This window comes from Battus philenor, unplaced genomic scaffold (assembly GCF_028537555.1).
Source record: "Battus philenor isolate CCGP_79_NKW_IND1 unplaced genomic scaffold, ilBatPhil1.0.hap1 SCAF_11, whole genome shotgun sequence".
NCBI lineage: Eukaryota > Metazoa > Arthropoda > Insecta > Lepidoptera > Papilionidae > Battus > Battus philenor.
Window position 1 is genome coordinate 7,882,597 of NW_027181673.1, and position 26,593 is coordinate 7,909,189.

Below are 26,593 nucleotides of genomic sequence, written 5' to 3' on the forward strand. Positions count from 1 at the left end.
CTTTATATACTCTTAGTGTCTTACATTAAAAATAGATTATTTTAACCAACTGCGATAAAAATTTTGATAAATTACTATGATTACAAAATCCCATCACAGTTCGAGATATGTTACAGTATTTTATTTAAACCTATTATCAGCTCTATTGATTAGATTTTCCATGTGATACCAGATAGTCGTTATCCTATATTATCAATTGGCGTACAGTAAATGTGTCCTGTTTATTAAAATATGCAACAAAATTCTTAATTTTGACTTACACCTAAAATATAAGATTAAAAACCATCAGTGAAAACATTAAATTGAGAAATACTTAACTTAATATTTATTTAAAGTAATAATTCTTAGTCAAGTAAAAGTATGTAAAAAGTAATAAATGTTGACACTCCTTTTAGGTCTGTACAATTCGAAAAAGGACGCATTTATACATCATGAAGCTCCTACATGACCTTCGTCTATACAAATCATATCCACTATAAAATCCAGTCATGTTGCTACTCATATGAGTACTATGAGTGACAATTGATAGCAAAAAATTGTTACTAATAGACATTAAATTTTATCAAAGATTTTTTAGTCCTTGATCTTACAATTGTTATCTAATAATAAAATACGAGAGCAAAAACAAAACAAAATTTGAATAGTAACATTTATTACAGAAAATCTAAAAACTGCGTAAGTTGGAGCAAACATGACAGTGCGTTTAACTTTTGACAGAATTATTGTATAAATCTGTGGTCCATACGAATTTCTCTGTAACACAATAATTGGGTGACTTTGTATTTTCAAATATGGAAGAAATTGGAATTGTTTTGCCTGAGAAGGTATTTATTTAAAATGTAATATCTAACACATTATTCGTTTAATACGATAATACATCATTTTCCTAAAATTGTAGGATGATCAAATCGCCGATACAAAGGGATTGCCTTTCGCTGGACCTCAGTCGTTTGATGAACTGGAATCTGAAGATTTATATACTAAGTACAAGGTAATTAATAGTAATAATTCTGAAAGGACTCAAAAGTAAAATGATACTTTAAATCAGTTTTTTACTAAAAACGTTTGACAATTTTTACTAAAAACGTTTGACTTTGTTACTTTTTCTTTTACAACAAATCATATATTTGTAATTTAAAGCAAAATATTTTTACAGAAATTGCAGCGAATGTTAGAATTTTTGGAAGTACAAGAAGAATATATAAAAGATGAACAAAGAAACCTTAAGAAAGAATACCTTCATGCTCAGGAAGAAGTGAAGCGTATACAATCTGTTCCATTGGTCATTGGACAGTTCCTAGAAGCAGTTGATCAAAATACAGGCATTGGTATGGATTTATAGCATATGTATTATATTAGTATCTGTTAGAGTTTTTCTTTTTTTTCATATCATGTCATATAGTGAAGAGTTAAATTTATTAATAGTAATTAACACAAGAAAGCACCTTAGTTTATAATTGCAGCACAATGCAAAATGCAAACAAAGTTATTATTGAATAAAAAATAATTTAAATATAGTGATTTACAATGTAATTAAAAGAAGGTAGTAAAGAAAACTGCTGTAAGTAAAAACAATAAATGGGAATAAGTGAAAGAGACCAAGCCTCTGCATGAAGTGGCATTCGGAGTCATGAATATATGCATTGAGTTCATCATTGTTTATGGAGTAACTTAAACTGACGTTTGATATTCTTTAGTGTTATATCATCTTATGATTCTGTGGATTGTCTATTGTACTATTGCTGTATAAGATAGGCGGTTTGCAGGTTTAAAACTTTTATTATTTAATAATGTATATTATTCTGCATATGTAATGTATATTAAGATAAGCCTTTTCAAATTTATTATGTACCAATCAAGTTGTGTTTTGTCCCTTTGAGGCACTCTTAAATCTGAATGCTAAATCCACACCAGGTTAGGCCTTCCAATCATCTAACATAACTTGTATAGTAGCTTAGAACTAGACACCCAAGCAAGTGATTGAGCTTAGTTACAGTGAAGACAATAGGCTAAGTGCATTTAGTGTTAGGCCACCTCAAACTTGAAAATAGGCAAATCATAATAGTCCCTGCTAAGTAATAGAAACAAAATATAATAAAACACAAATATCATTGAAACAACACCAATATTTGTTAAAACAAACTTTAAAGTCAATTATTTAATGTTTGAACAAATTTTTTTTTTACTTTTCACCAATATCCTTTATATTATTCATAAATAATTTAAACTTTATTTTTAACACTCGACAATAATAATGTGGTAAATACCTCTTATTAAGGAACAGGATACTAAGACACTTGTAGAAATACCAAAGTGCAACTTGCACACCTTTATCACAATGTCATTAAAAGGAAACCGTAACAAGAAAATTACTTAAGTTATCACATGTATAGTGACGCATACTACATAACAAGCTAGAAGAGTATTATTACTTGAACAATCATGTCATCACATAGCCATACCAAGGGAAAAGAGGCATCTGGCAAACGAGCTTCAGGGCTCACAGTTTAAATAAAAAAGGTTTCACATGAGATATTTTAAAATTTATGATAATCATTTTTTTAACATAAAAGATCCTCTGGAGAGCTGAAATTGCTTTTTAATATATGAATTCATGTATGGCTATTTAACAAGGCTGAAGCACTGAAGAATGTGCCACTCACCTTGAGTTGAAACTTGTTTATTTATAGTAGATTTAACAATAAATGTTAGTATAAATTAAAAGGAACACTGGTTTTAAAATGAAGATGAAATAATTTGAATTCTTGTTTCAGTTGGAAGTACAACTGGCTCCAATTACTATGTTCGAATCCTGTCCACAATAGACCGAGAGCTCCTTAAGCCATCTGCTTCTGTTGCACTGCACAAACATTCAAATGCTTTAGTTGATGTGCTGCCTCCAGAGGCAGACAGTTCTATTTCCATGCTACAAGCAGGTATGAAAAAATATTTATTTTAGCCAAAGGCATTGATTAACAATACTTTCCTCTAAAAAAAAGAAATATATTTTGTACTATATGTTGTGACCAGTATTTTTTTTTTGCTTTTTATGTTTACTGGTGTCAGGTCCTCATATGAGTAGTATTTAAAAATGATTCTGATAGATGGAATTATTTATATTAGATTTATTCAATGTGGATTCTAGATACAAGTCTCAAGCTCTTCAATTCTATATATAAACATTCTATATTTCACAAAAAAAATTAACAAAAAAACCATATCTTTGAATAAACACGTTTTGACAATCAGTAGTAGGTTTTTTTTTTCAAAAAACTATGTTTTATACTAGTACTACTCATTTTTTGGCAAAAACAAATGCGACTCTTTAAAAGTATCAAATTTTAATGAGTTTTTACTCTAAACTCTTCTCAAAAGGTTACCTTTTTATCTCAAGGTGGTTGCACCATGGTTTAATTTTGTGAAGAATATTATAATACAAATCGATATTTATATATAAACAGGAAATTCGCCCTTTAGTCTATTGGGTACTAAATAATGTAATGAAAATCATTTCTAGATGAAAAACCTGATGTACAATACTCTGATATTGGTGGAATGGACACCCAGAAGCAAGAAATTAGAGAGGCAGTGGAATTGCCTCTTACTCATGTTGAACTGTACAGACAGATTGGTATAGAACCTCCGAGAGGTGTGCTCATGTATGGTCCTCCGGGTTGTGGCAAAACTATGTTAGCAAAGGCTGTTGCCCATCATACCACAGGTTAGTCTGTTTTGCTATATAACATTTTTATTTTATACACTTTTCAACACTTGTCTAATAGTGGTTCTACAGATTTAATGTCATGATGACATAAATAAGGCTTTTATGATATACACAAAATATCAGTCATTTTATCAAGAAAGAAAATACAATTGTTATTGCTACGTCATTTGAAACTATTTTTTGAAATCTTATGTTACTAATGCAAGAAACATATAAATTGACAGTGTATCAGATACTGACAAGATTTTGAATAAAGTTAAATATTGTATTGCTACGTATAAAACTTTTACCAACATAAACTGTTTATACCCACTACAATAATTTGTCCCTTTGTTTTGTTCACAAAAGTGTTGTAGAAATGCTATATTAATTCTGACTTTTGAAATAAATGAAATAATATATATAATCACAATTTTTCTATAAAGCATACTGTGGACAAAGACTTGAAAATTAATATGTTAATTTATTCCAAAAGACTATTAAAACTGAAGTATAGCTTATAACCATGTATTAGATTGGTGCATAGATTAAAAAGATGTTCTCGAAAGTTTTCTCTTTTGTTATTTCATTTATATTTTGTACCTATATAAATATGAATCCAAATGATATTCATATAATTTTTTGTATCAGCTTAAACTGGTAATGATGCTGCAAAAGCACGCAACATAAATCAAAGGAATGAATATAGCTAATGATCGAAAATTGTAGCGTTGGTTTGAAAAATTTTTATTTTTATTTTTCGCTACTAAATGATCCAAGTGGAAAACACAAAATGTCTGTCATAAATGGTCACATTAGCGAAAGCAGAGCCAACTGGATCTATAAGCTCTGATTGGGTGAAACTATGCTCATTGTTACTATCCCTTTTATTTGATATATGGAGTTATAAGGCACCAATTCACCAGGAACTAAACAGTATGAAAATGACAGTTTGAAAAATAAAAAAAATAAAACAGTTAAAAATGTATATTTTATAGGTTATTTTTTGATTAAATAAAAGCTTTTAAAAAAGGTATGCTGATTTATGTATTCATTAAAAAATCCGATATTTCATATGCACCAACCTAATACATAATACAAGATCAGAATATATGTTTAATATAAAAATTAAAAATGTTTACAGCTGCATTCATCCGTGTTGTGGGCTCAGAGTTTGTCCAGAAGTATCTCGGCGAAGGTCCTCGGATGGTCCGTGATGTGTTCCGTCTAGCTAAAGAAAATAGCCCGGCAATTATTTTCATTGATGAAATAGACGCCATCGCTACAAAACGGTACTTTTCCTGTTTTTAGTTGTAAATGAAAAATCTTAAAAAAATCACTGCAACTCAAAACCAAATGACTTCTTGCCATTTTACTGTGAATAAATAAGTCCACTCACAGTTTTACACTCTCACCTTTATTAAACATACAACGGATGGCATAAGTATTATCATTTCATCTGCAAGAGATGTGCACCGCTGGCCTTCCCCAGAGATAAAATCTCCTGTTGTTGTTTACAGAATCAACATTAACGTATATTAGGAGGACCAGAAAGTGGTCTTGTTTCTGTCGACAGATTTTACAGAAAAACTGATTGTTTTTACTATTCCGGCATTGAAAATTTGTATACTAGATGGCAAAAAGTTGTTGATAGCAATGGTGAAAATATTAAGGAATCGAAATAAAAACTTGTTAAAAATGTAGTCGTGTGAATTTAACTTAAGAAAGCGACATTACTTTCCAGTCCCCATAATAAATATAAATACACATTTAAATGCGCATCATACTTACTAATTTCATAGCCACTGACAATCAGCTTAATATTAGCTTTCTGCTTTTCTTCTTGATAAATAAGATATTATACACAAATACTTACTACTATACATACTTTGTGCATTCTTAAAACATTTCATAAGTTACATCACACTTTTTGAATGTTGGATTTCTTTTTCTTTTCTGTCTTTTTTGTGTAAATTACTGAGTGGTGATATTATTCCATAGTCACACATTACACAGTGTTTGCTAAAATTTTCTTTATGCTATGTGTTCTCTTGTATGGAAAGTCTAGTGATACAGGTTTCTGTAAATCTATCACAGGCAATAGTCACTCTCATCTTTGTTTCTACTAAAATGTAGTCTTATATAGCACTACTGCAATTTTACTAAAAACTATTTTGAAAGAGAAAGTAATTATTATCATTTATTCAACTTATTTAACTTCGTAACCCATTCGCGCTTACTCACATCGAAAGTTCAAACAACATGCTATTTACTCATTGGTTGTCCTTAAAAAAATTTAAAATGGTTCTTCAAAGGATTTCATCTGCCTTTAAATACTTGTATAATTTTGTTTGTATTTCCTGTAATTTTGTAACCAAAAATTTTTTATCATAGTACTGCTTTTTTATGTTTTACTAACTATTATGTAGTGGATTAATTTTTACTTTTGTTATCAATCAAATTTATTTACACCATTTTTTATTATCCCATATAGCAATAATAAGTAAAGCAATAGCTTGGTAGGTTCTAGAAGTTGGTTGTAATAAAGTTGTGTATATATTGTAATCAATGATAACTAGTACTTTTTTTTAAAAAAGTCCAAAAAATACATTATTCACAAAATTACAATAGGCATGACTAATAAATAAATATTGAGTAAAATGTTTTGAGAGAATTTGAGATTGTGTATCATCAACAATTCTTTGTAAAGTTCATTCAAAACTGCTTTCCTATGCACCACTGTATCTTTGAATGAACTTATTAATTTGTATATATTCTCAGGTTTGATGCACAAACCGGTGCCGACAGAGAAGTACAGAGGATCTTGTTAGAACTTCTTAATCAAATGGATGGTTTTGATCAAACCACTAATGTTAAGGTATGCAAATTTAAATAAAATGGTCTGCATTGTATTCTTTCCGTCATCTTTTCAATGACAGACGTCCACTGTACGACAAAGGCCTTCTCCAAAAATCGCCACGACGAGAAGTCGTACGCTGCCCGCGTCTTCAACTAGTCAGTCCACCTAGAGACTACTTACATCTGCTTACAATGTATATTATTATATGAATGTTACTTTGTTTATTTTAGCTAATATTTTTTCAAATACTTAAAAGGAGGTATTCTATTGAATTGAATGTTAAGAAAATTATGATTCATCATTAACTAAATTCACGGTACTTAGTAGACATTCATGTCATTTTGTAATAACCTCTTTTTACCACCATAAACCAAGGGAGTAAACGATCCACGTCCCATAAAAACGCTGTAAGTGTTGAGTGTAACACTAATATATAATAAACAGGAGTTATTTTGGAATATGCTCAAGTAGGTATTGTTTGTGGTCTCACTTAACCATTCACTTAGTGGAATTTTTAAAAACAAAATTGCTCTCTAAAGTAAACTAACATAACTTTAAGATCAAATATTTATATGCATATTGCATATAAATATTTGATCTATGCTTAAAGGGAAATTTTTCTTCAGCCCAATATTTTACACTAGATAATTGAATGATAAAGGTGTTATTGCAATAGTCACACTCAAGCCTATCTTATACAATCCCATGAAGAGTATGAGTGTACACATACATAATAAAGTTACACAAGATATCTTAGACTTACCATTCTTAATTTTAAATTAAAAATTTTAAGTTATATCTTAAAATAAATCTTATCAGAGCATTTAAAACTTTTTATTTGATCAAAATGAGTGGAACTTGGTTTTTTGAGTCATTTGTTCAAATTGTAATTGTTAATGATTACATCAAACATTGTTTAAATTATTTAAAAAGGACAAAAATCGAGTTTCTGCTTGGCTCTTCAGCAGATCAGCATTTCGAGCTGGAACCAGCATACCACCTTAATGTTTTCAAAGTTTGATGAGTTTGTGTAAATAAATGCCTACTTGAATAAAGATAATTTCAATGTAAATGATTTTCAGGTAATAATGGCAACAAACCGTGCAGATACATTGGACCCGGCTCTCCTGAGACCTGGACGCCTTGACAGAAAGATTGAATTCCCTCTGCCTGACAGGTAATATGAGAACAGCATTAATGAATACTTTGTTACATTATTGTACAATTTTATCACATATTTAATAGATATTATATATATTTATTTTGATTGTGAACAAAATATGTCTATATATAGCTTTGGGATCATCTAAGTAGAAAAATTTAACTTTAATATAAACCTGTTCCTGTACTCTTGTATATTTATTAAAATTTTGGGTTGGACTCCAGTTTACATAGTCGAAGATAACTTTACAGATTACATTTTTTCCAATTACCCTCTTCATTCTATTTCCATGTATAATATTCTCCCTGCCCAAATTCCGCGTACTATCTACTTGAAGTCACTCTTTTTTTGTTTTTCTTGTAATGATTTAGTTGTAAAATTTGATTATTGTTATTCGTGTATTGTTGTTTATGCCATTTAAAGGTTTTTATTGTTATTAACATAGCTCTTAAGTGTGCATGGGCTTAGCCTAAAATTCAGCAGGAACTTAATTTAAGAAAAGAATACTATTCCGCTAGTCGGAAGACTACCACATTCTTATATCGGTTATTAAGGCCACTGCTATGATTAAATAAGACTCAACGGTGAAGCTTCATGCTGGCTGCTGACTTTTTTATAAACTGTCTACAGTTGTTAATTCAATGAACCAGATCGAGTTCCATAGTAAAAGATTCTAATAGGCTGTCTTCTATTCAAAGTTGGGTCTATTGTCCTGTGTGACAGTGGCAAAACTTAGTGGAATACGCATGACTTGTGAATGTGTCATTTGGTGACCTTTTTACTATTATGCTTTGTAGTCCAGGTTTAGTTTTATATTGATGTAATTCTTTATAGCCACTTCTTCTGAAGTTTCTCGATAGATGTTTACATAGGCCTAACTTTGAAGGTGAATTCCCCATCAATGTAAAAATTTCTTCTATACACTCTTAGTATATTGCCACCACAATTTCTTCAGTCTGATTTAAGCCTGTCAATAAATGCCTAGTTTTTTGTCATGTCTATCAGTCTTTTTTGTTTATACATTGTCAACAAAGTTCATCTACTTAGTTAATTTTCGGTTTACAAAGAGCTTTCTAGGGTTTCGTAACAAATGACAGTTGACTTCCAGGAATTTTTGTAGATAGAAGACATCTTGCTGAATATAATATACATCATCTGGTTATAAATGACTTGAATAATTTAAATTTTATTTCGGGCCAATAAAGTGTTAAATAAAGGTTTATATACAATCTGACAAATACCATTCACTGTACAAAATTTTTGAATTCAAATTTTAGTTACTATATTTATGGCAAGGCTGGGTATCATTTTAAATCATGATTTATAATTGTCCTCTGTTTATTAAATATATTGTCTTATAACAATGTTATTCATTTGTTTTTCAGGCGTCAGAAACGGTTAATATTTTCAACAATTACTGCTAAGATGAATCTATCTGAAGAAGTTGACCTTGAGGAGTTTGTAGCTCGTCCGGATCGCGTATCCGGGGCGGATATAAACGCCATTTGCCAGGAAGCTGGTATGCACGCCGTGCGAGAAAATAGGTAATTATAAAAACTATTTGCTTAATCTACGTTTAGACTCCTCTCTTGTTTAAAACCCACTCATTATACCAAAAACAAGACAAATTTTATTTCACTTGCTAATTTTTTTAAATTATTTTTCTAAGATGAAACTTAAATTGTTTTTTATATTTTATGGTTTATTATATAGAGATTTTATATTTCCAGATACATTGTTCTACCGAAAGATTTCGAGAAAGGCTACAAAAACAACATTAAAAAAGATGAGAGTGAATATGAATTTTACAAATAATAATTTACATAGTTTTCTAATTGTAATTATTGTTTATCTTTTATTCCGAATAAAGATTCTCTAACGCAGAGGAATCATTTTAATTTAACCCAAACTATAGCATGTTGTGATTAAAATTAAATGAATATTATAAAATTGACCCGATTTACATTGAGACTTTCCGCGTGAATCACTGTGTGAAATGAAAAAGCAATGAATATTTCAAAAATCTATATTTCATAACAGTTTTTCTATTAACAATGTGATTTTATAATAATACAATATATTTGGCATATAACCTTATGAAAACTGACAGAAATTAATTACATTGATAATGACGTAATTCGTTCATTCGTGAAGTCGTTTGTGATGAGAACAGTTGCACTCTGTGTATTCAACATTAAGCAATATATTTATAACAAAATCAAATTGTAAACGTTTAAGGCACTTAACTATATATTTTTAAACAACTATAGCTGCCTTACTGTCACTAGCGTGAACCATTATGAAAATGTAAACTTTTATAAAATATCAATAAATTACATTAAATAAAAGCGATATTTTTTAAACTTGTAAAGGTGCAATTTCAAATTTAAAAACCAACAGTTAATACGTTTTCTAGACCTACTAAATATAAGGCAATTCATAAACAACTTCTGAGTGTACGTAAAACTTTTTGTATACCTAGCGATTCTATATTAATTAGGTGTACACATTCTGATAAAAAAAAAACTTGGAGTATCTACTCATGTAAAAACTAATTGTGACTAAATAAAAATATAAAATTAGGTTTTTGTTTCAAATAAAACGTTATGTTCAATATAAATAAAATTATTTTTGGAATGTCGAGCTGCAATATCATATAGAATATCAATGATACAGTAATCTGATCAAGTATTTTGTTAAATAATAATCAGAAATCGGATAAACGTTTTGGCTTATGGGAAGCAGATGTTTACTTTGAATCCAAAAATATTCGAAATTCTAAAACGTAATTGCTTCAATTATAAAATAATAAAATTAATTTATGAATGTTAATAGTATATTTAATACCGTTTAGTCAATATAATTACTTAATTATGTAATAATATATTTGTTTAAAATTATTTTGGGATTCAATAAATTTCAAAATCATTATTTTTATTAACCTTAAGTATGTATATACTTTACATACGTTTCCCTCAAACCCTAGTACCCTAGATAAAATACGAATATTTATATGATTTTTAAATCCTCGTAGGTATAAATAATACCACTAATGTTTATATTGTGTAATCATTTTGTTATAAATTGTTATTTTAAAACAACTCATCGATTTTACCCTGAAGCTGCCTCCATAGTTGTTTTACCCTCCCGATTATTCAATTTCTGATTATTTTACTAATGCAGATACCATCTGAAAACGTTAATTAAATGCAATAGAGCATTCCAAATAAGTACATAGTCAAATTTAATTTCTTAATACTGATTTCAAATAGATCCCTTTTGTTCAACAGTTTCAACTGGAATTATAAAACTTTATACACATCGCTGCATTTAGTAAACAGCAATTATAAATTTTATCAAAAATATCATAGCCATTGCCACAAACGAATCTTTTATCGTGCTATATTATAGTTCAAAAAATCACAAGTAGAATTTTGATATATTTCAATACAAACATTTTTTATTCTACCTGGAAAAAAATTAATAGACAATTAGGATGTTCGAATATATATTTACCATAAGCGGAAGCGTTACGGAAACCACTATTGTGTCGAAAAATCCCAGGATATATGAGACGAATTCTACATCCGCTGATATAAAAGTAGACTCAAAAAATCCTTGATTTTAATTTATTCATAAGTACTTCATCAAAGCTTCCATAATTTGTTAGCCTAAGAATAACTTTTGGTAAATATACATCTGAATATCAGCAACTGATGACAAAAATTGTCTATTTTCGTTTTTCGAAATCATTTAGATTGTTTTATCTAAATGATTTTCTGGACATAATATCTGGTATATCAATAAATTGTTGCCATGTAAATAATTGCTTATGAATAATAATTAATTTAAATACAACATTTACATTTCTACTGTGTAAACATTTGAAACTGTCATGGTTTATTAAACAATTGTTTATTCAAATAATCAACGTTTTAAGTACATTCACAAATAATACTTGTACTATATGTTCCTTTTAAAAAATGTGACATGGACGGGGCGGACATGTTTGAACCAAAGGTTATCACTGGTAATATCTTACTCAACTTATACAATATAAAGCATAAGTTACAGATTAAGCTTATAACAAGATTAACAACAAATGTATGGCAATAAAAACATGACAATATCTTTTAATAACAATATAATTTACTTGCTAGTATTCGAAAACATATACTACTGAAAAGATTTTTAAGGAATGTAAGAAGAATTTAGTAAAGGTATATATATATATATATATATATATATATATATATATATATAGCACGTGCACATACGTTACATTGGCCTAAAATTTACATCTATATGAACTACTTCAATTTTGAACAAAAAATTCACATTTAAATTCCAACCAAGAAAACGGCTTCTTTTCATAGTGTTCTTTTTTTAAATATAACAAAGTAGAGGAAGTTAATAAGTAAAAGAAATATACAAAATTAAGGCAAAGGAGGTTAATAAATATTTTATCATTTCATTAATAAGTCATTCTTAAAATAATTAAAAAATTTGTAAAATCCCCGATTCATTGTCAAGTTAGGTCAATTAATAATTTAAAAAATTGTGATGTTTTTATAAGTAATTGTTGTAAAAACAATACTTTCTATGAAGTGCCTATTACTAACTTCTTTATAGGAAAATGTTATAGACAACATAGATAAATTTTTATTCACATGTAATCAACAGTTCTAGTACAGGATTTATTTTTTGCTAATTAATTAGCAATAAATTTTCGCATTGTGTAAAAATAATTATTATATAATAATTATTTAAAAAAAAAGTAAAAACACCGATACGATTTAATAATCCTAATTGATTTATTGATTTTCATTTTCCGTCAAATGTTTTTATGTATATTGCTCAAAAAGTTACAAAATGAAATTTCATTTCTTAATTATAGTCAGTTACTTTAAAAATTAACAACTTTAGGCGCTTCTGAGGGTGTCCTCGAGCTTATGTTTAGAAGTCTACTGTCTTTAACGGTCTTGCATTTCAAGCTTAGTGAGTTGTTAAAGCCAATGGGCAAATATCATTTGTCATTAGCAAAATGAAAAAAAAATCTTTAATTATAAATATTTGTATCTTTTATATGGGTTACTTTCATTTACCTGCCGGAAGACCTTGAATGCAGGCTGTTTTTAATTAGGCCTATTGAAAAACTTTGAGAGAGGCCTATGTCCAGCAGTGGATATCCAGCTACCTAAATGATGATAAATATAATAAAAACAGACCGTATTGGTCTTACGGGTGGCTAGTTGAATTACCAAGAACAACTACAGTTGAGAAATTATTGGAAAATATGTATCTGTGGAAACATTTAAATACACTGTTACCTCGGACAACAGAACTTGCTATTACAGTGATTGGTAGTGGTTTATAGTGGTCAGTAGTTATTACTGATGCATCTGAGCTGGTGTTTGTATTTGATGTTGATGATTGGGGGGCATGAGTGGCACTAGCAGCGCAGGGGGTCCTGCTCTTCGCAGGAACGGATGATGAAGTAACCTTGAGGCTGATTGTCTCTGAGCCGGGTCCCTAACTAAAGCACATTCGACAAACTGCAGAAGATCGGGAGGACATTTAGCTGCACCGCGTGGTCGAGGCGGTGGCATGTCTCGTATGCGACGCATTGCCTGAAACAATTTTATATATTTTTATATATGTATTCATTATTCAAATGTTTACGATGTGTTTGCACCCTTAAATCAACAATATCATCATCTCATCAGCCAACAGACGCCCATTGCAAGGCATAGGCCTACCACAGGAATCATCACAATGACCGGTTTTGCGATGCCCTCGTCGACTTGCTGCGACTTTGACCAAGTCGTCTGTCCGCTTAGTGTTTGGTGCCGAGCTGTACAATAATATACTACCTTTTGTTGAACAAACATTTATTCTATTGAATAGGCTTTGCTAAGGACCTTCGAAAAGTAAAGACATGATACAGTGTAAAATTAAATATAATCCCAACTTTATCTACATACTACTGCCAGATTCGGAATGTTAATTATATTAAGGATCTAGCAAGAAACTCTGTGGTTTCTTTTAAAGCAAATTTTACAATTTTGTCCTGTTCTAGGTCACCTATTTTTTACGTTAAAAAATCAGCACAATACAAATCCTCGGCATGTTTATGCCCTATATAATATTTATAGGCTTCACACAATAATATAGGGATATAAAAAATCAAGAATTTTAAAGTGTGTACCTCATTGCAAAAAGAGATGAATCAACTTTATGTGAACGAAAACTTGGTATTACAAGCTTATCTTTCCTTATTATATTAAAAGAAAGGTGGTTGCTCTTTTTTTTTATTTTCTGTACACTAGGTATTCAATATTAACACGCTCATAATTAAATTTGCTTATTTGAAAAGATGGCTATTTGCCACATAAATCAATAACATAGTCAAATAAATCAATGCCAAAGCGATTGAGGATGCCTATCATCAAGCAGTTGCAAACTTCAAAAAATAAATTTTAATAATCTATGTTTGATACATGACATAGACATAAAAATATGGTAATTTAATTGTGGTTAGCATAATTAATAATGATATGTATTTATTACTTTATAGTGTTTGTGAATTTTTGTTAACAAGTTAACATGTAATACAAAATTTCAAATTAACAATTAGAGATTAAGCTTACCTGAAGAGGAGGTTCATTAAAGAATGGCGGCTCGCCATCAACCATCTCAACAAGCATTATACCCAATGACCAAACATCTACTTCTGGACCATATGGGAGTCTTGATATAACTTCCGGAGACATCCAGTATGGAGTTCCCACTAAAGATTTTCGCTTTGGTAATTCCTACAAATATTTCAAAAAAATGTTATGCTTTTAAAAAACAGCTATTTATAAAATTACAGACAAGCATTCGCACATCTACTATTCAACCCACATTATTAGTTTAGTGATACATGATACATTTTCTATTTTTTTTTAAATAAAACACTTTTGACACCAACAACAACAACATCAGTTTATAAAATATACTACAATACATATAACTTTTACCTGAAAACCAGAGTTTAATTGAAGAATGGAGTTTATTCTTGCGTGTAAACAACAATTTTCATGAGTTTTTATGTAAAAACAGACAAGTCTTTGCTTTGCTTCAGTGATATACTAATTTCTTATAAAATTAGTATAGGTTTTGGTGTAATATAAACTTTATATTGCAAAACACAATAGGTCGTTTTGTGAGCTATTATAACACTAAGGTTAAATATCAATAATGTTTAGAATCAGTACAGATATCAACACAAAAATCTCTTCATTAACCATTCCGATACGGACGTCGAATATATTTGACGACCCCAGGTGAATGCCTACAGCCCGCTCTTTCCTTCCGTGACACTGAGCTCCTTTTGCTCTTTTCAACACATTTGTGACAAGGGTGTTTTACATTACAAGCTGATACAGATACGCGTTACGTTCACCTAATTTTATTACAATAAACTGTAATTGCGGAGATAGGTTAAAAAATTTTAGTTGACAACTAAAGCCGACACTCGGCCGTGCGCGTTCATATTACGTGCGTACATTTAGTCGAAAATTTCACTTACTTGAGAAACTTGAGCACAAAATCCAAAATCTGATAACTTTACACGACCATCTGCAGTTAATAGAATAGAATCGGATTTTATATCCCGATGAATGACACCTTGACCATGTAAAAATGCTAAAGCCTGAAACAGAAACAGAATGACACGTTTTTAAATTTAAATTTATATATTTTTTTTAATTCAGGTACATACAAGCACTTTTGAACGGTATTTTAAGATTATAAGTAGTAAGTAACAAACCAACCAGAATCTTGATGGTTGCACTTTTTAACAATTTAACAAATTAATATCAATCAGCAGAGTCAATAAATCAAGTTAAACACATTTCAATCAACTAAAAACTCTTGGATGCGGTAATAAAATTTATCTAACAATTTACGTTAATTTTAAGACCTAACTAAGAAAAGGAAAGTCTAAGAAATGTTGTAAAAATATAATTTTTCTAATTTTGTTTTTATTCAATATCTATGGAGACAGAACTGTATTTTAACGGTGAAACATTTCTGTTTTCTCAAACACTCATCAAACTTTTGAATTACTATGTAGCAGTGTATAAAATTAAACTTTATTTGCAGCAGTTTATCAATTAAAAAAAACATAGCTTAAATCATAAGAATTCCTTTATCTTGAGTTAGATAATGATCATTAGAGATAATTATTTGTTAAATCAAATGAAGATTAGTAAATTAAAAAATATTAATAAACTAAATATTCCATATTAAATAATACTATTATATTTTTTAATATAAAACCTTTTAGAAATCGCTGTATATTCATCAAAGACTTTTTATACAAACATAGTGAATGAAAGAAATACCTTGAGGCACTGTTTACAAACTGTAGCAATCTGCTCTGGATCCATTCCGGAGCAGCGGGTCACTATGTCAGTGAGGGAGCCCCCAGCCATGTACTCCATAACTACCCACAATTCATCTCCCACTAAATATGACGCGTGCATTTCAACTATATTAGCGTGAGGGTAGTCGCGCATTATAACCTGTATATAATAAAATTAAATGCGTTAAAATGACAAAAAAAAAGTACTAAGACCACAAGCACTAAGTGGACCGACGACATAATCAAGATCGCGCAAAGTCGCAGAAGGTCGCCGAATAAACAGCGCAGTAAGCACCTATCGGCACATATGATGATGACATTAAAAGAAATTAAATTACAATTCGTACAGTGTCATCTCATGAAAAAACCTATTATTTATATTCATAAGCAATTTAGTTATTTAACTAAAATAATTTAGCTAGCTATATTGAATTTTATTATAGGTTACAATTATCATTACTTACTAAAAGTAAGCCCGGTCAAGTCTTTAAAACAAAAATACATTCTAAATGTAAATCACTTTAAAGTTAAATCTTAACTAGCCTTTTGATCTAACATTGACTATTTGGTATCATCTTAACCTATATAAAGATAATTATATTTATTCAAGTTAAAAGAAGCCTTTTTACATTTTTTACGTAAGTGACATCCTTCATAAACAGGGTCATACTTTTCCCATGCACATTTTTCTTGTACCTTGAGTCTCCATTTTTAAAACAATAATTACCACTTCATTAAAAAGCAGCTCCCTCCGTTGCTGTTTTCTTAAGTTCATCATTTTAACAGCCACACGTCGTCGGGTTCTGGTGTCAGTGGCGGAACAAACGACGCCCGTGCTTCCTTCGCCGATTTTATTAAAACCAACTAAGGTTGCTTTTGGATCACCTTCACTTACAACTAAACGTAGAGCTGCTCTAAACTAAAAAGCAAATAATATTGTTAACAAACAATGATCTTTAATAAATTCTATAAAATATAATTAACATTAGGTGGTATGGTACAATTATACATTAAGTAATAAAAATTATAATATAATGAAGTAGTGAATGCAAATTCAACAACTTTATATTGATATGTAAAATTTTTAATATTAACTTGGTCACATAATGATACATCTTGAGCAAATTTTATTTTGAATATATTTTAATATAATTTAACTGAAGTTTGTAAATGGTGTGACAAAATGTGAATTATTTGATGTACCTGTTCATGGGTTAAACGCAACTCATGTTTAGATGCAGCAAGGGGCAAATGGGATGGAGCCCCGGGTGGCATGACATGCTGGTGCCGTGTCATAGAATATGTGTCACCTTTAAAAAAAATTTATATAAAACTAAGTAATAAAGATGTCCCTTATTAATTTACTAATACATTTAAAATAAAATACATAAAAAGGCAACTGTTTCACTGTAGAAGTAGTTGAAATTCCAAATTAAAATATTGTTTCTTTGTTAATACCATACCAAACACCATACCAAACAACACCAAAACTGTTATTTAAAAATATACCACAGTATAAGTAGTTATGCACTAATTTTGTTGTTGATAGCAGAATTAAGTTTTGAACTCCTAATTTACTACTAATTTTTTTAGTGTGGTCACCCTAAGATACCCCTTCTTTAAAATACATTATGATTTTAGAAAAGTAGGTATTTCAAATACATCCATATTTCATACAAACCCTTTTTTTACACTAATAGGGAACTGCCAAAACCAATATTTTATAAAGTGAAAAGGGAAGTATGTAACAACATCAAATTGCTAGAATATGCAACTAACACTCCGAAAATATTAAATCATCTTATAGTAAAAATTTATAAAATAATGTATAATAAAGTTATTCAATTTTTCACAAAATTCGATCATGATGAGTCAATAGAATAGGCCATATTATTTAAAATATTTTTTTTTGTTTTTGTATATAAAGCAAAAAATAATGTATATGGGTTACAACATTTTTTTTTCAATATTATACTTCAATAAATATTTCTTGACATTATGTAATGCAAAAGAGAAAAAGATACAATTTTTCATATTGTCTTAAACACTATAGTAAATAAATATAAGAAAAACTTTAAAGAATGAGCAAAATAAAATAATGACTAAAACATTTGTAAGTATAACTTACCGATATTATTTCCATTAAGTCCTTGCATTGTATGAGGAATAGGCTGAATTTGAGGTGGGTGATTATGTTGATACGGCACATTAGCATTCTGAATGTTTTGATATGTTATTGTTGTCTGTTGATTATCATTCGGCTCAGCTATTGGCCTTACCATAGCCTCATGTGTAGGCTGTGGCCATTCTACAGGTGATTCAGGTATGGGTTTTTTTAAAGCATAATTACTTTGCTCTCGTTTTAAACTAGGATACTGCTGCGGAGCAGGAGGCACTGGTGGGGATTCTTCAGGAACAGCTGGTGGTACATTGGCTTGATTGCGTAAATCTCTTCTTATACGTGGGGGACTTGTACTCCTTAAAGAGTTGGATCTAGCCACATTAGAGGTTTTTGGTAAAACAACTCCATTTTGTATAGGCTGGGTAATAATGGTTGAAGGATTGGTAGACGGAGGACGCACCATAGATGCAACAGAAGCCGATCTATGCTCTCCTCTTACTATAGTTTTTAAATCCAAAATCTCAGTTGGTGTGATCTCTGATGGGTCTATCAAAGGAAGAGGTCTATTAGTTGATTTAAATATCTGAAAAAAATGTTTAGTTAAAACTTGATAACTACTACAAAAGACATTTAAAGTCTAATGATCTATATGATGTTATGGAATTCTGCTGAATTCTTAATATTTCTATTAACTTTCATCACTACTGCCAAAATGACAATTTGTTTATAAAAAGTACCAGCAAACAAATCCTAAAAGTGATAGATATGAACATGAGTAGTTTTTTTAGCAATAAAATTATTTGCTAAAAATACCAATTCTGTTACCTATCTTCTGATTATCTAAAATGGTTTTTTGTGAAAAGTAGAGGCGATTTGCCTTTAAATTGTTGTTTCAGGGTGGACTGTTTGATAATCATCATTAGTATCAATAATGTAACAATTAATATTTATTTTACCTTATTCGTTTTTTATATAGGTACACAACCCATAACATTGATTATAGAGATTGTTTACCTGATTACTCCCAACAAGAGAAGCCCACTGCAAAGGAAGTCCTACATATTTTCCTTCCCTTTTATCAAAGCCAGTATGTACTCTATGTTCAAAATTACTTGGTGGTGAAATAAGTGGCTTCTTTTTCTTTTTTGAAAACATTCCGAATGATAATTTTCACCTGCAACTGTCTCTTGAAATATTATTCGTTACTGAATTAATTACTTTTTAACTCACGTACACAGAATGTAACGTAATAACTATTCACCGAGCAAAAGCAAACGATGCACTGACACACACCCAAACACTAAGTGCTAAAATCGCAAATCACATCTTTGTAAAGAAAGCTTGAAATTACTGATTTCACTTAGAACCGAGATTAATTTGTACACAACGTTCACTGTCCATATCAACAAAAAATACGCACAAATCAGTGAACGACAATTCTAACAGCAAATGCAACTATTAGTTCATCATTAGCCCAAGTTTTACTGCTAGCGTACTAAGAGTTACAAATTTATATACGTAACGATAATAGAATTCTTGTTGTTGTGTATTCCAGGAATTTAATTGTACTTCTAACGAATACAATCAGTGGCCTTTGAAGGCAAAGCCTTACAAATTTGTCACTATTATTTTATGGTTATTTATTACATTTAAATACATCTCCACAATTGCACTTGCTCTAATATATGCATTACTTTTAAAGTTACACCCAAAGTACATAGCGAGTACATTTAATCATAGAGTTATGCTTTAAAAGTATTTATATTCAATTACTTAATTCAGTAGTATCTGGTAACATCAGCATCAATGCAGTTATAAATGCTAATATTTTTACTAGCAATAACATATATATAAATAGGTAATAACAAATGTTTTAAGCAAAATTATTCCGGTAATTCTTGGCACAAAATTTTAAAAATACAGTCATATTGTACCTAACATTCTAAAAGAAAAATTAAGTACCTCAAATTATTGTTTAAGAAAGAATCTTCTATTTTTATTGTTTCTTGGTGGAAATAGTAGTAAAAATCAGTTTAAAATTATTAAGTAAATTTATTTAATAAACGCCTATCAAAATTATGTTTTATTTATACCAAATTTGCTGTAACATCTTAATAATTGCTACTTATTTGTTTCTACCATAGACAGCAATATTTATTAAGTAGTTGAAGTGTCAAACATTGCATACAAGTATCAGAATTATTGAATCATATTCATGATTTTATAAACATGAAGGAAAAACGTGAGAAAAAGAAGAAACACCATAAAAAAGATAAAAAGAAGAGAAAAAAACATTCTAAACGTAAAAATGTAATAGGATAATATATTTCATGTATTGTTTTTAACCGGTATCGAAAATTATACAAATAACTTTGCATTCCACATTTTTCTTAGTTTTCAGAATCTTCAAGTGATACGTCACAATCAGATGAATGGGTTGAAAAAGATGAAGTTAAACGATCAAATGATAAAGATCGTGAACAATGGATGACGATGACAGGTATGTTAAAGACATACACAAAAGATGATATTAAAACCATTCGTGAAGACAAAAACAAGAAACATTTAGACTCTTATAATCCTTCAACAAGTACTAGAGAGCTTAATCCTTATTGGAAATGTGGTGGTTCTGGTCTTCCTGAAACATCAAAAAGTCAAGTTAAGACAAGACAATTCATCAAACCTCCTGATGATGTTGATTATTACACTAAATCATATAGTAATACTGAGACAAAATCTGATAGTTTGGAGTTTACTAAGGATGTCAACAAAACGGAAAGCTATGATTCAAACAAATCCTATAATTGGCGAAAAGGAATAAAAAATAGTGATCAAAATGAAGAAATAGCTGAAATAAGAACTAAACAAAATTTAAAAAAGATGGATGGGCTAAATACACAATTGCCCAAGGCAAAGGAAGAAAAGAATATCCTATATCTCAATGATGAAAAGATGAATAAATTAGCTGCCAAAATATTAAAAGCGGAAATTATTGGTGATGTTAAGGTAGTTAATGAGTTAAAAACGAAATTAGAGGCTGCAAGGGAATATAGGAAACAAAACCCTGAACTTTGTAAGGAGGAAAATGATGACAGGGTAATGTTAATAACTGCAAACAGTTCAGGAAATTGTAGACCATTGACAAAAGCAATTTCATCTGATTTTGGAGATCCTAAAAGCAAGGGTGGCAAAAGAAAAGCCGAAACTCATATGTCAAATCAGAGAGTAAAATACTTTGGAAATGATGACAGATATAATTTATCACAAATGGTAAGTAAATTATACAACAGAAAATGTACTCTCGAGTTAAGTAAAAATGAGTATTTGCCTAGTTGTAAAAGTAGGTACACATACATATTGTATGATGTTGCAAATTTACCAATATTGTAATTTATTTATTTTGGGACAAAATTTCATCTATATGCTCAGACAACTTTTTTGGTAACACAATAGAGCTTTAATTTAATAAATACATTATCTTAGAATTGAGTACAAAATAAAATATCTATAATACAAAAAACAATCAGTTCAGTTTTAAAAACTGGAAAAGATAGATGCATTCAAGAAAATTCTGTAAATTTTCAAAAAAAATATGATTTCTTTTTAATTTTAGTGTTTAATGTTTATTGAACATTAATGAATATGTGAAGATATTGTACAGGAAATTTTCTGACAAAGACTAACAGGCCTCAAGATATCAGCCATTGGCTGTATTGGCCACCCCTCTTGTGCATTACATTATCTCTCTTCATTCAGTATCATAATGAATTTCTGCTTCCTGTAGTTATATCTTTCACAATATTAATTTCACATACTATAAACAATTGAGACAATCTGATTTAACTTAAAATAGTTTAGTAATTAATATAAGATGCAAACATAATTTACATTTTTGCTATTTTGTTTTAATCTAAATTCAAGACATTGTATGTCTTTACAAAATTATGTTAAAGTAAGGTAAAAAATACTATTGTCTCCTTTATGAAATAACAGTGAAGAAAGTCCTTAGCTATATTCTGCTTTTAGTTAAATATATTATTTTTAAATATAATGTATGTATTGCAGTTTGAACAAGAAAAGTATGGTACAAACTTTGATCAAGATGCAGAATTAGCTGTAATTGCAGCAAAACATAGAAATCCAAATGATGATCTTGAAGACATTTTTGTTGATGAAATATCAAAGAATAAAAATGTTGCAAAGGATAATGAAAGAGAAAAGCAACATGCAATCAATCAAAACATAAAGTTGGAAAAATCATTAGATGGATGTGAATACTGCATTGATTCTAAAAACATGTTGAAACATCTAATAGTAAGCTATGGAAGTAAAGTCTATATGGCATTACCAGCTAAAAAATCCCTTGTTAAAGGACAATGTATTATTTCAACCCTGCAGCATTCTCCATGTGTTACTTCTGTAGATGAAGATATTTGGGAAGAAATATTGGTAAGCTTAAAAAATAAAATGATAGTTTTCTAAAAAATTTTTTTATTAAATATACATAACAACTTCAAGATAGCCTGCATTACCTCACATGCCATTAAATTAAATTGACAAAAGTTGAAGTTTTAATGATATAAAGTAAATAATAATGAAGGTATGAAATATTTTTATACCCTGAAAAAAATTAAAAAAAAAATCCAGTCTATTGTAAATACTACATTAATATGTTAAGGAAATTGAAGAGTTTCAACAGTGGTACATAGTGATGACATATATTTTGCATAATTAGAAATGTGATAGTATAATGCATATGATATTTAATAGTTCTATTTATAAAATTAATTATATTAACATAAATAATCACAATTTTTAAAAACATGGATGTTTTGATTTGTATAATTGTATTTTCTTTATTGGTTTACTATTGTTATAATTGATAATAATAGTATTCTATTTTAAGCTTCTATAAAATATAATCTTTAACTTTCAGAATTATCGTAAAGCTATTACTCAATTTTTTAATTTACAAAACAAAGATGTTGTGTTTTTTGAAACTGCAACAAAGCTTCACAAATATCCACATATGGTAATTAACTGCATACCCTTACCAAGAGATGTTGGAGACATGGCTTCAATTTACTTTAAGAAGGCTTTACTTGAATGTGAAGCAGAATGGTCCATGAATAAAAAAGTTATAGACTTAAAGGGTAAAAATGTTAGAAAAGGTGTTCCTAAAGGATTACCATACTTTTGGATAGATTTTGGTATGGATCCTGGTTTCGCACATGTTATAGAAGACCAACAATTGTTTCCAAAAACATTTGCAGAGGTGAGTTATTAATTTAAATTAGTAACTTATTAAAATAATAATAATAATACCACAAAAGATGGTCCCATTTAATACTGCAACCAATATTTTATTTCAATACAGAACTCTTGCATAGTATACACGCCACAATCCATGTCCATCTTTGCATAATTGTTGGTTAAACATGTCTATCCTATTTAATTAGCAAAATATGCATTCTTCATTATCTATTTATTTCCATTATCATTTGAGTGTAAAAGGGTATTATTTAAGTTTACATAAACAAAGAATAATTTGAAACTTGCACTCCTTTTTAAGTTCTCATTATATGCCATTTTTTGCAGGAAATTATTGGCGGAATATTGGATTTAAATCACAGCTTGTGGAAAAATCCACAAAAAGAATATGGAGATGTACAGAGGAAAAAAGTTTTAGAATTTATTCAAGACTGGAAACCTTTTGAATCATCAATGAAGAATGCAGTCTAGATATTTTTTTTTTAATGATTGTGTAAGGTTGTTGAATCTTAAATACATTATATGTACAATATTTATTTTTTTAATCATAATCCTTTGTCTTCTTTTAACATTTCTTCTATTAATCTTTGTCTTTCTGCAGCCTGACGCATTTTTCTTAAGACAATAGATTCATAATCTCTCTCTGAGACCAATGAAGAAGTAGAGGCATTCTTCTTTGTTGTTAATACAGGTTTATTATTCAACCATTTTAAAGAAAGTGGATTTTCTGGAAGCCCTGAAATCAAAAGTAAAATCTTGTTTAAGTACACTCACCAATGTTTTAAGTGCACATTTGAAAATGAGATATTTCCAAAATTACAACACATTGTGAAACTACATTTTGTATGCTATAGTTGGTACAGCAACAAACAATTGGGTATAAACAGAATGTTTAGCACTTAGTGCAATTTAATCAAGTTTAGGATTCATAAAAATGAATTATACACAAATATAGATTGGGAAGTGCCTCTGAATCTTTCAGTCATTGATACTTGGAATAATTTCTTAAATGCAAATTATTAAAAAAACAATTTGAATATGATGTTACATCTATAAATCTGTGGAATGGAAAGTATTTTTTTTTGATAATATCATTTGAAGTTTAATTTAGTAAAAGAATTGTTTACAGTACCCGGTGATTAATATTGCACATTGACCTTTGGAAAGAGACTATCGGCTAATTTCAGCTTTGTGGAACATTATCTCTGTTGCACAAAATACAACAACTGACAAAATGTCACATAATGTGGGACAGAGGTAGTGCTCTATAAAGCCGAAAATAGCCAATTGTCACTTTCCAAAGGTCGATATACAATATTGATCGCCGGATACTGTACAATATACACTCTATAATTTACTTCAATTGGTCAAGCCACTAAAAAAATATAATGTACATTCAAATAAGTTTTGTATAGTTTGCCCTATTAGAGGCATATGCAATGCTGGCTACAATTACGCTGGTTTAACTATTCATTAATAATGTAATACATCAGAATTATAATATTAAAAGAAGGCTAAATATTAAATTAATATTATATTAATAATTAAAAAGATAATTTAAGGGAATAATGCATTTTGCACATTCATTACAATTATAGAAAAAGAAACAATTTAATTTACAATAAATTATTGGTTAATAGTTAAAGTTGAAATATGTAGAGTATAGTAATAGAAATAAAATACATAATAAGGCTCAACAGGCTTTTCCATAGGCAAATGAAAAAAACCAACAAAGCTCAGCAGATTGCCAAGTTGAAGTGACAGAGGGCAGGCTACTTAGTGCACAAAACAGATGGCCAATTGGACCTCAAAGTTCTGAATTAGAGACTATGGACTGGCAAGGGCAGTTCTACCAAAAAGGTAAACATGTTACCTTGTAAAGGCCTGCAGAAGATGTTGGATACAGGCCGCTTCAAACGGTCCTATGGGAAATCTATGGAATAGGCCTATGTCCAGTAGAGAACATCTTAAGTATGAGTTAATGATGATGAAAATTTAAATTAAAAAAATTCAAATGGTGATTTATTCACCACAGAAAATAAATGTCTAGTTTGTAAGTAATACCTAAACTATTAGTTGTAACATACCTATATCTTACCTTTTTCAAACTCCACTGCCATTTCAGATGCTTCTTTGCTTGAAAACTCTACTAAAGCACTTCCCTTCTTTTTAGGAGAAAAAATTAAAACTGATATTTCACCATATTTCTTCAGGAATCTTCTTAGGGTTGACTCGTCATAACCTCCATTATTTGGATCATTTTTATCTGCTTTCCATTTAATTTTAATTCTATTCAAGCTTGAATCCCATACATGTTCATTAAATTTAGATCTATTTTTTTGGATTTCCTCCTTAATCCTCTGTTGTTCTTCCTGAAGTAAGCGACTACCTTCCTTTTGTAATCTTTGAATTTCAGCTGCAAGTTTTTGTTCATCTGTGAGATTTGAATATTGACTTTGGGTAGCTTCTCGCTCTCGCCTTTCAAGATCTTCTTTTAATTTTTGACGCTTACTATCAAGTTCTTTATGTCTTAACTTAGCAGCCGCTTTAGCTCTCAAAACTTTGTCGTACGCGGATCTAGCTGATACATCCGTCAATATCTCTAAAGCTCTAGACAGTTCGTGAAACGTTTCTGCTGCTTTAGGGTCATCAGGGTTTTTATCTGGGTGACACTGTAGAGCCTTTTTACGATAAGCTTTTTTGATCTGAAATTACAAAAGATAATTATTAATATTAAAGTCACACTACAACAATTAAAATGTACAATTACTTATTTCATACCTCCGATTCAGTAGCGGATATTTCAATTTCAAGTATAGCGTATAAATCAACGTCTTCTATGTTTTTTTTAGACATTTTATTTCTAAATGAGTTTTACTTGAAGTGTTAAAATAAGTTTATTTATTTATTAAAACTCCTAGATGCCAAGGTGATTTTGAACATAAGTTGACTTATTTAGTCATTCAATCATAACAGAAGATATAGGTTAAAAAATTGTAAACATTAGGATTTCAGAAAAAAAAAACTTCTCGATCATCGAAATTTTCAAAACTTGATTTGTATAT

At 29.5% G+C, this 26,593-nt stretch overlaps 4 protein-coding genes across 5 annotated transcripts; 2 read left to right on the forward strand and 2 right to left on the reverse strand.

Annotated features, from left to right (window-relative positions):
* Positions 1 to 722: 722 nt before the first annotated feature.
* On the forward strand, positions 723 to 9,608 carry Rpt3 (26S proteasome regulatory subunit Rpt3). The gene is made up of 10 exons (XM_068771412.1): positions 723 to 824; positions 899 to 991; positions 1,157 to 1,328; positions 2,775 to 2,936; positions 3,518 to 3,721; positions 4,848 to 4,995; positions 6,485 to 6,581; positions 7,646 to 7,740; positions 9,111 to 9,269; positions 9,456 to 9,608. Exons 1-10 carry the CDS (start codon positions 792 to 794, stop codon positions 9,538 to 9,540), a joined length of 1,248 nt encoding a protein of 415 aa, XP_068627513.1. The 5' UTR covers positions 723 to 791; the 3' UTR covers positions 9,541 to 9,608.
* Positions 9,609 to 12,247: 2,639 nt separating this feature from the next.
* On the reverse strand, positions 12,248 to 19,968 carry mbt (serine/threonine-protein kinase PAK mbt). 2 transcript variants are annotated; one of them, XM_068771411.1, is made up of 9 exons: positions 19,519 to 19,968; positions 19,272 to 19,431; positions 18,264 to 18,840; positions 17,339 to 17,445; positions 16,863 to 17,054; positions 16,116 to 16,295; positions 15,299 to 15,421; positions 14,376 to 14,540; positions 12,248 to 13,355 (listed from the first exon to the last, which is right to left on the reverse strand). In XM_068771411.1, the coding sequence occupies exons 2-9, from the start codon at positions 19,410 to 19,412 to the stop codon at positions 13,116 to 13,118; spliced, it is 1,725 nt and encodes a 574-aa protein (XP_068627512.1). In that variant the 5' UTR covers positions 19,413 to 19,431; positions 19,519 to 19,968; the 3' UTR covers positions 12,248 to 13,115. The 2 variants fall into 2 exon arrangements, with proteins under 2 accessions (XP_068627512.1, XP_068627511.1); XM_068771410.1 differs by having other exon boundaries at positions 19,272 to 19,437.
* Positions 19,969 to 20,439: 471 nt separating this feature from the next.
* LOC137928812 (CWF19-like protein 2 homolog) lies at positions 20,440 to 24,058 on the forward strand. Its single transcript, XM_068771799.1, has 5 exons — positions 20,440 to 20,567; positions 20,652 to 21,527; positions 22,323 to 22,706; positions 23,194 to 23,532; positions 23,856 to 24,058. The coding sequence occupies exons 1-5, from the start codon at positions 20,487 to 20,489 to the stop codon at positions 23,997 to 23,999; spliced, it is 1,824 nt and encodes a 607-aa protein (XP_068627900.1). The 5' UTR covers positions 20,440 to 20,486; the 3' UTR covers positions 24,000 to 24,058.
* Positions 22,954 to 26,479, reverse strand: LOC137928821 (dnaJ homolog subfamily C member 17). Its single transcript, XM_068771811.1, has 3 exons — positions 26,310 to 26,479; positions 25,627 to 26,233; positions 22,954 to 24,264 (listed from the first exon to the last, which is right to left on the reverse strand). Exons 1-3 carry the CDS (start codon positions 26,382 to 26,384, stop codon positions 24,074 to 24,076), a joined length of 873 nt encoding a protein of 290 aa, XP_068627912.1. The 5' UTR covers positions 26,385 to 26,479; the 3' UTR covers positions 22,954 to 24,073.
* Between the last annotated feature and the right edge of the window lie 114 nt (positions 26,480 to 26,593).

Excerpts from the sequence above, each read along its gene's own strand:
- Rpt3 (XM_068771412.1), top strand. The coding sequence starts at position 792 with ATGGAAGAAATTGGAATTGTTTTGCCTGAGAAG. Across the intron at positions 2,937-3,517 it reads TATTTCCATGCTACAAGCAG|ATGAAAAACCTGATGTACAA; the intron begins GTATGAAAAAAT and ends AATCATTTCTAG. Across the intron at positions 6,582-7,645 it reads ATCAAACCACTAATGTTAAG|GTAATAATGGCAACAAACCG; the intron begins GTATGCAAATTT and ends AATGATTTTCAG.
- mbt (XM_068771411.1), bottom strand. The coding sequence starts at position 19,412 with ATGTTTTCAAAAAAGAAAAAGAAGCCACTTATTTCACCACCAAGTAAT. Across the intron at positions 17,055-17,338 it reads TGCGTTTAACCCATGAACAG|TTTAGAGCAGCTCTACGTTT; the intron begins GTACATCAAATA and ends TTTGCTTTTTAG. Across the intron at positions 15,422-16,115 it reads TTTGTAAACAGTGCCTCAAG|GCTTTAGCATTTTTACATGG; the intron begins GTATTTCTTTCA and ends TTTCTGTTTCAG.
- LOC137928812 (XM_068771799.1), top strand. The coding sequence starts at position 20,487 with ATGAAGGAAAAACGTGAGAAAAAGAAGAAACACCATAAAAAAGATAAA. Across the intron at positions 21,528-22,322 it reads GATATAATTTATCACAAATG|TTTGAACAAGAAAAGTATGG; the intron begins GTAAGTAAATTA and ends TATGTATTGCAG. Across the intron at positions 22,707-23,193 it reads ATATTTGGGAAGAAATATTG|AATTATCGTAAAGCTATTAC; the intron begins GTAAGCTTAAAA and ends TTTAACTTTCAG.
- LOC137928821 (XM_068771811.1), bottom strand. The coding sequence starts at position 26,384 with ATGTCTAAAAAAAACATAGAAGACGTTGATTTATACGCTATACTTGAA. Across the intron at positions 26,234-26,309 it reads TATCCGCTACTGAATCGGAG|ATCAAAAAAGCTTATCGTAA; the intron begins GTATGAAATAAG and ends TTGTAATTTCAG. Across the intron at positions 24,265-25,626 it reads GGCAGTGGAGTTTGAAAAAG|GGCTTCCAGAAAATCCACTT; the intron begins GTAAGATATAGG and ends TTTTGATTTCAG.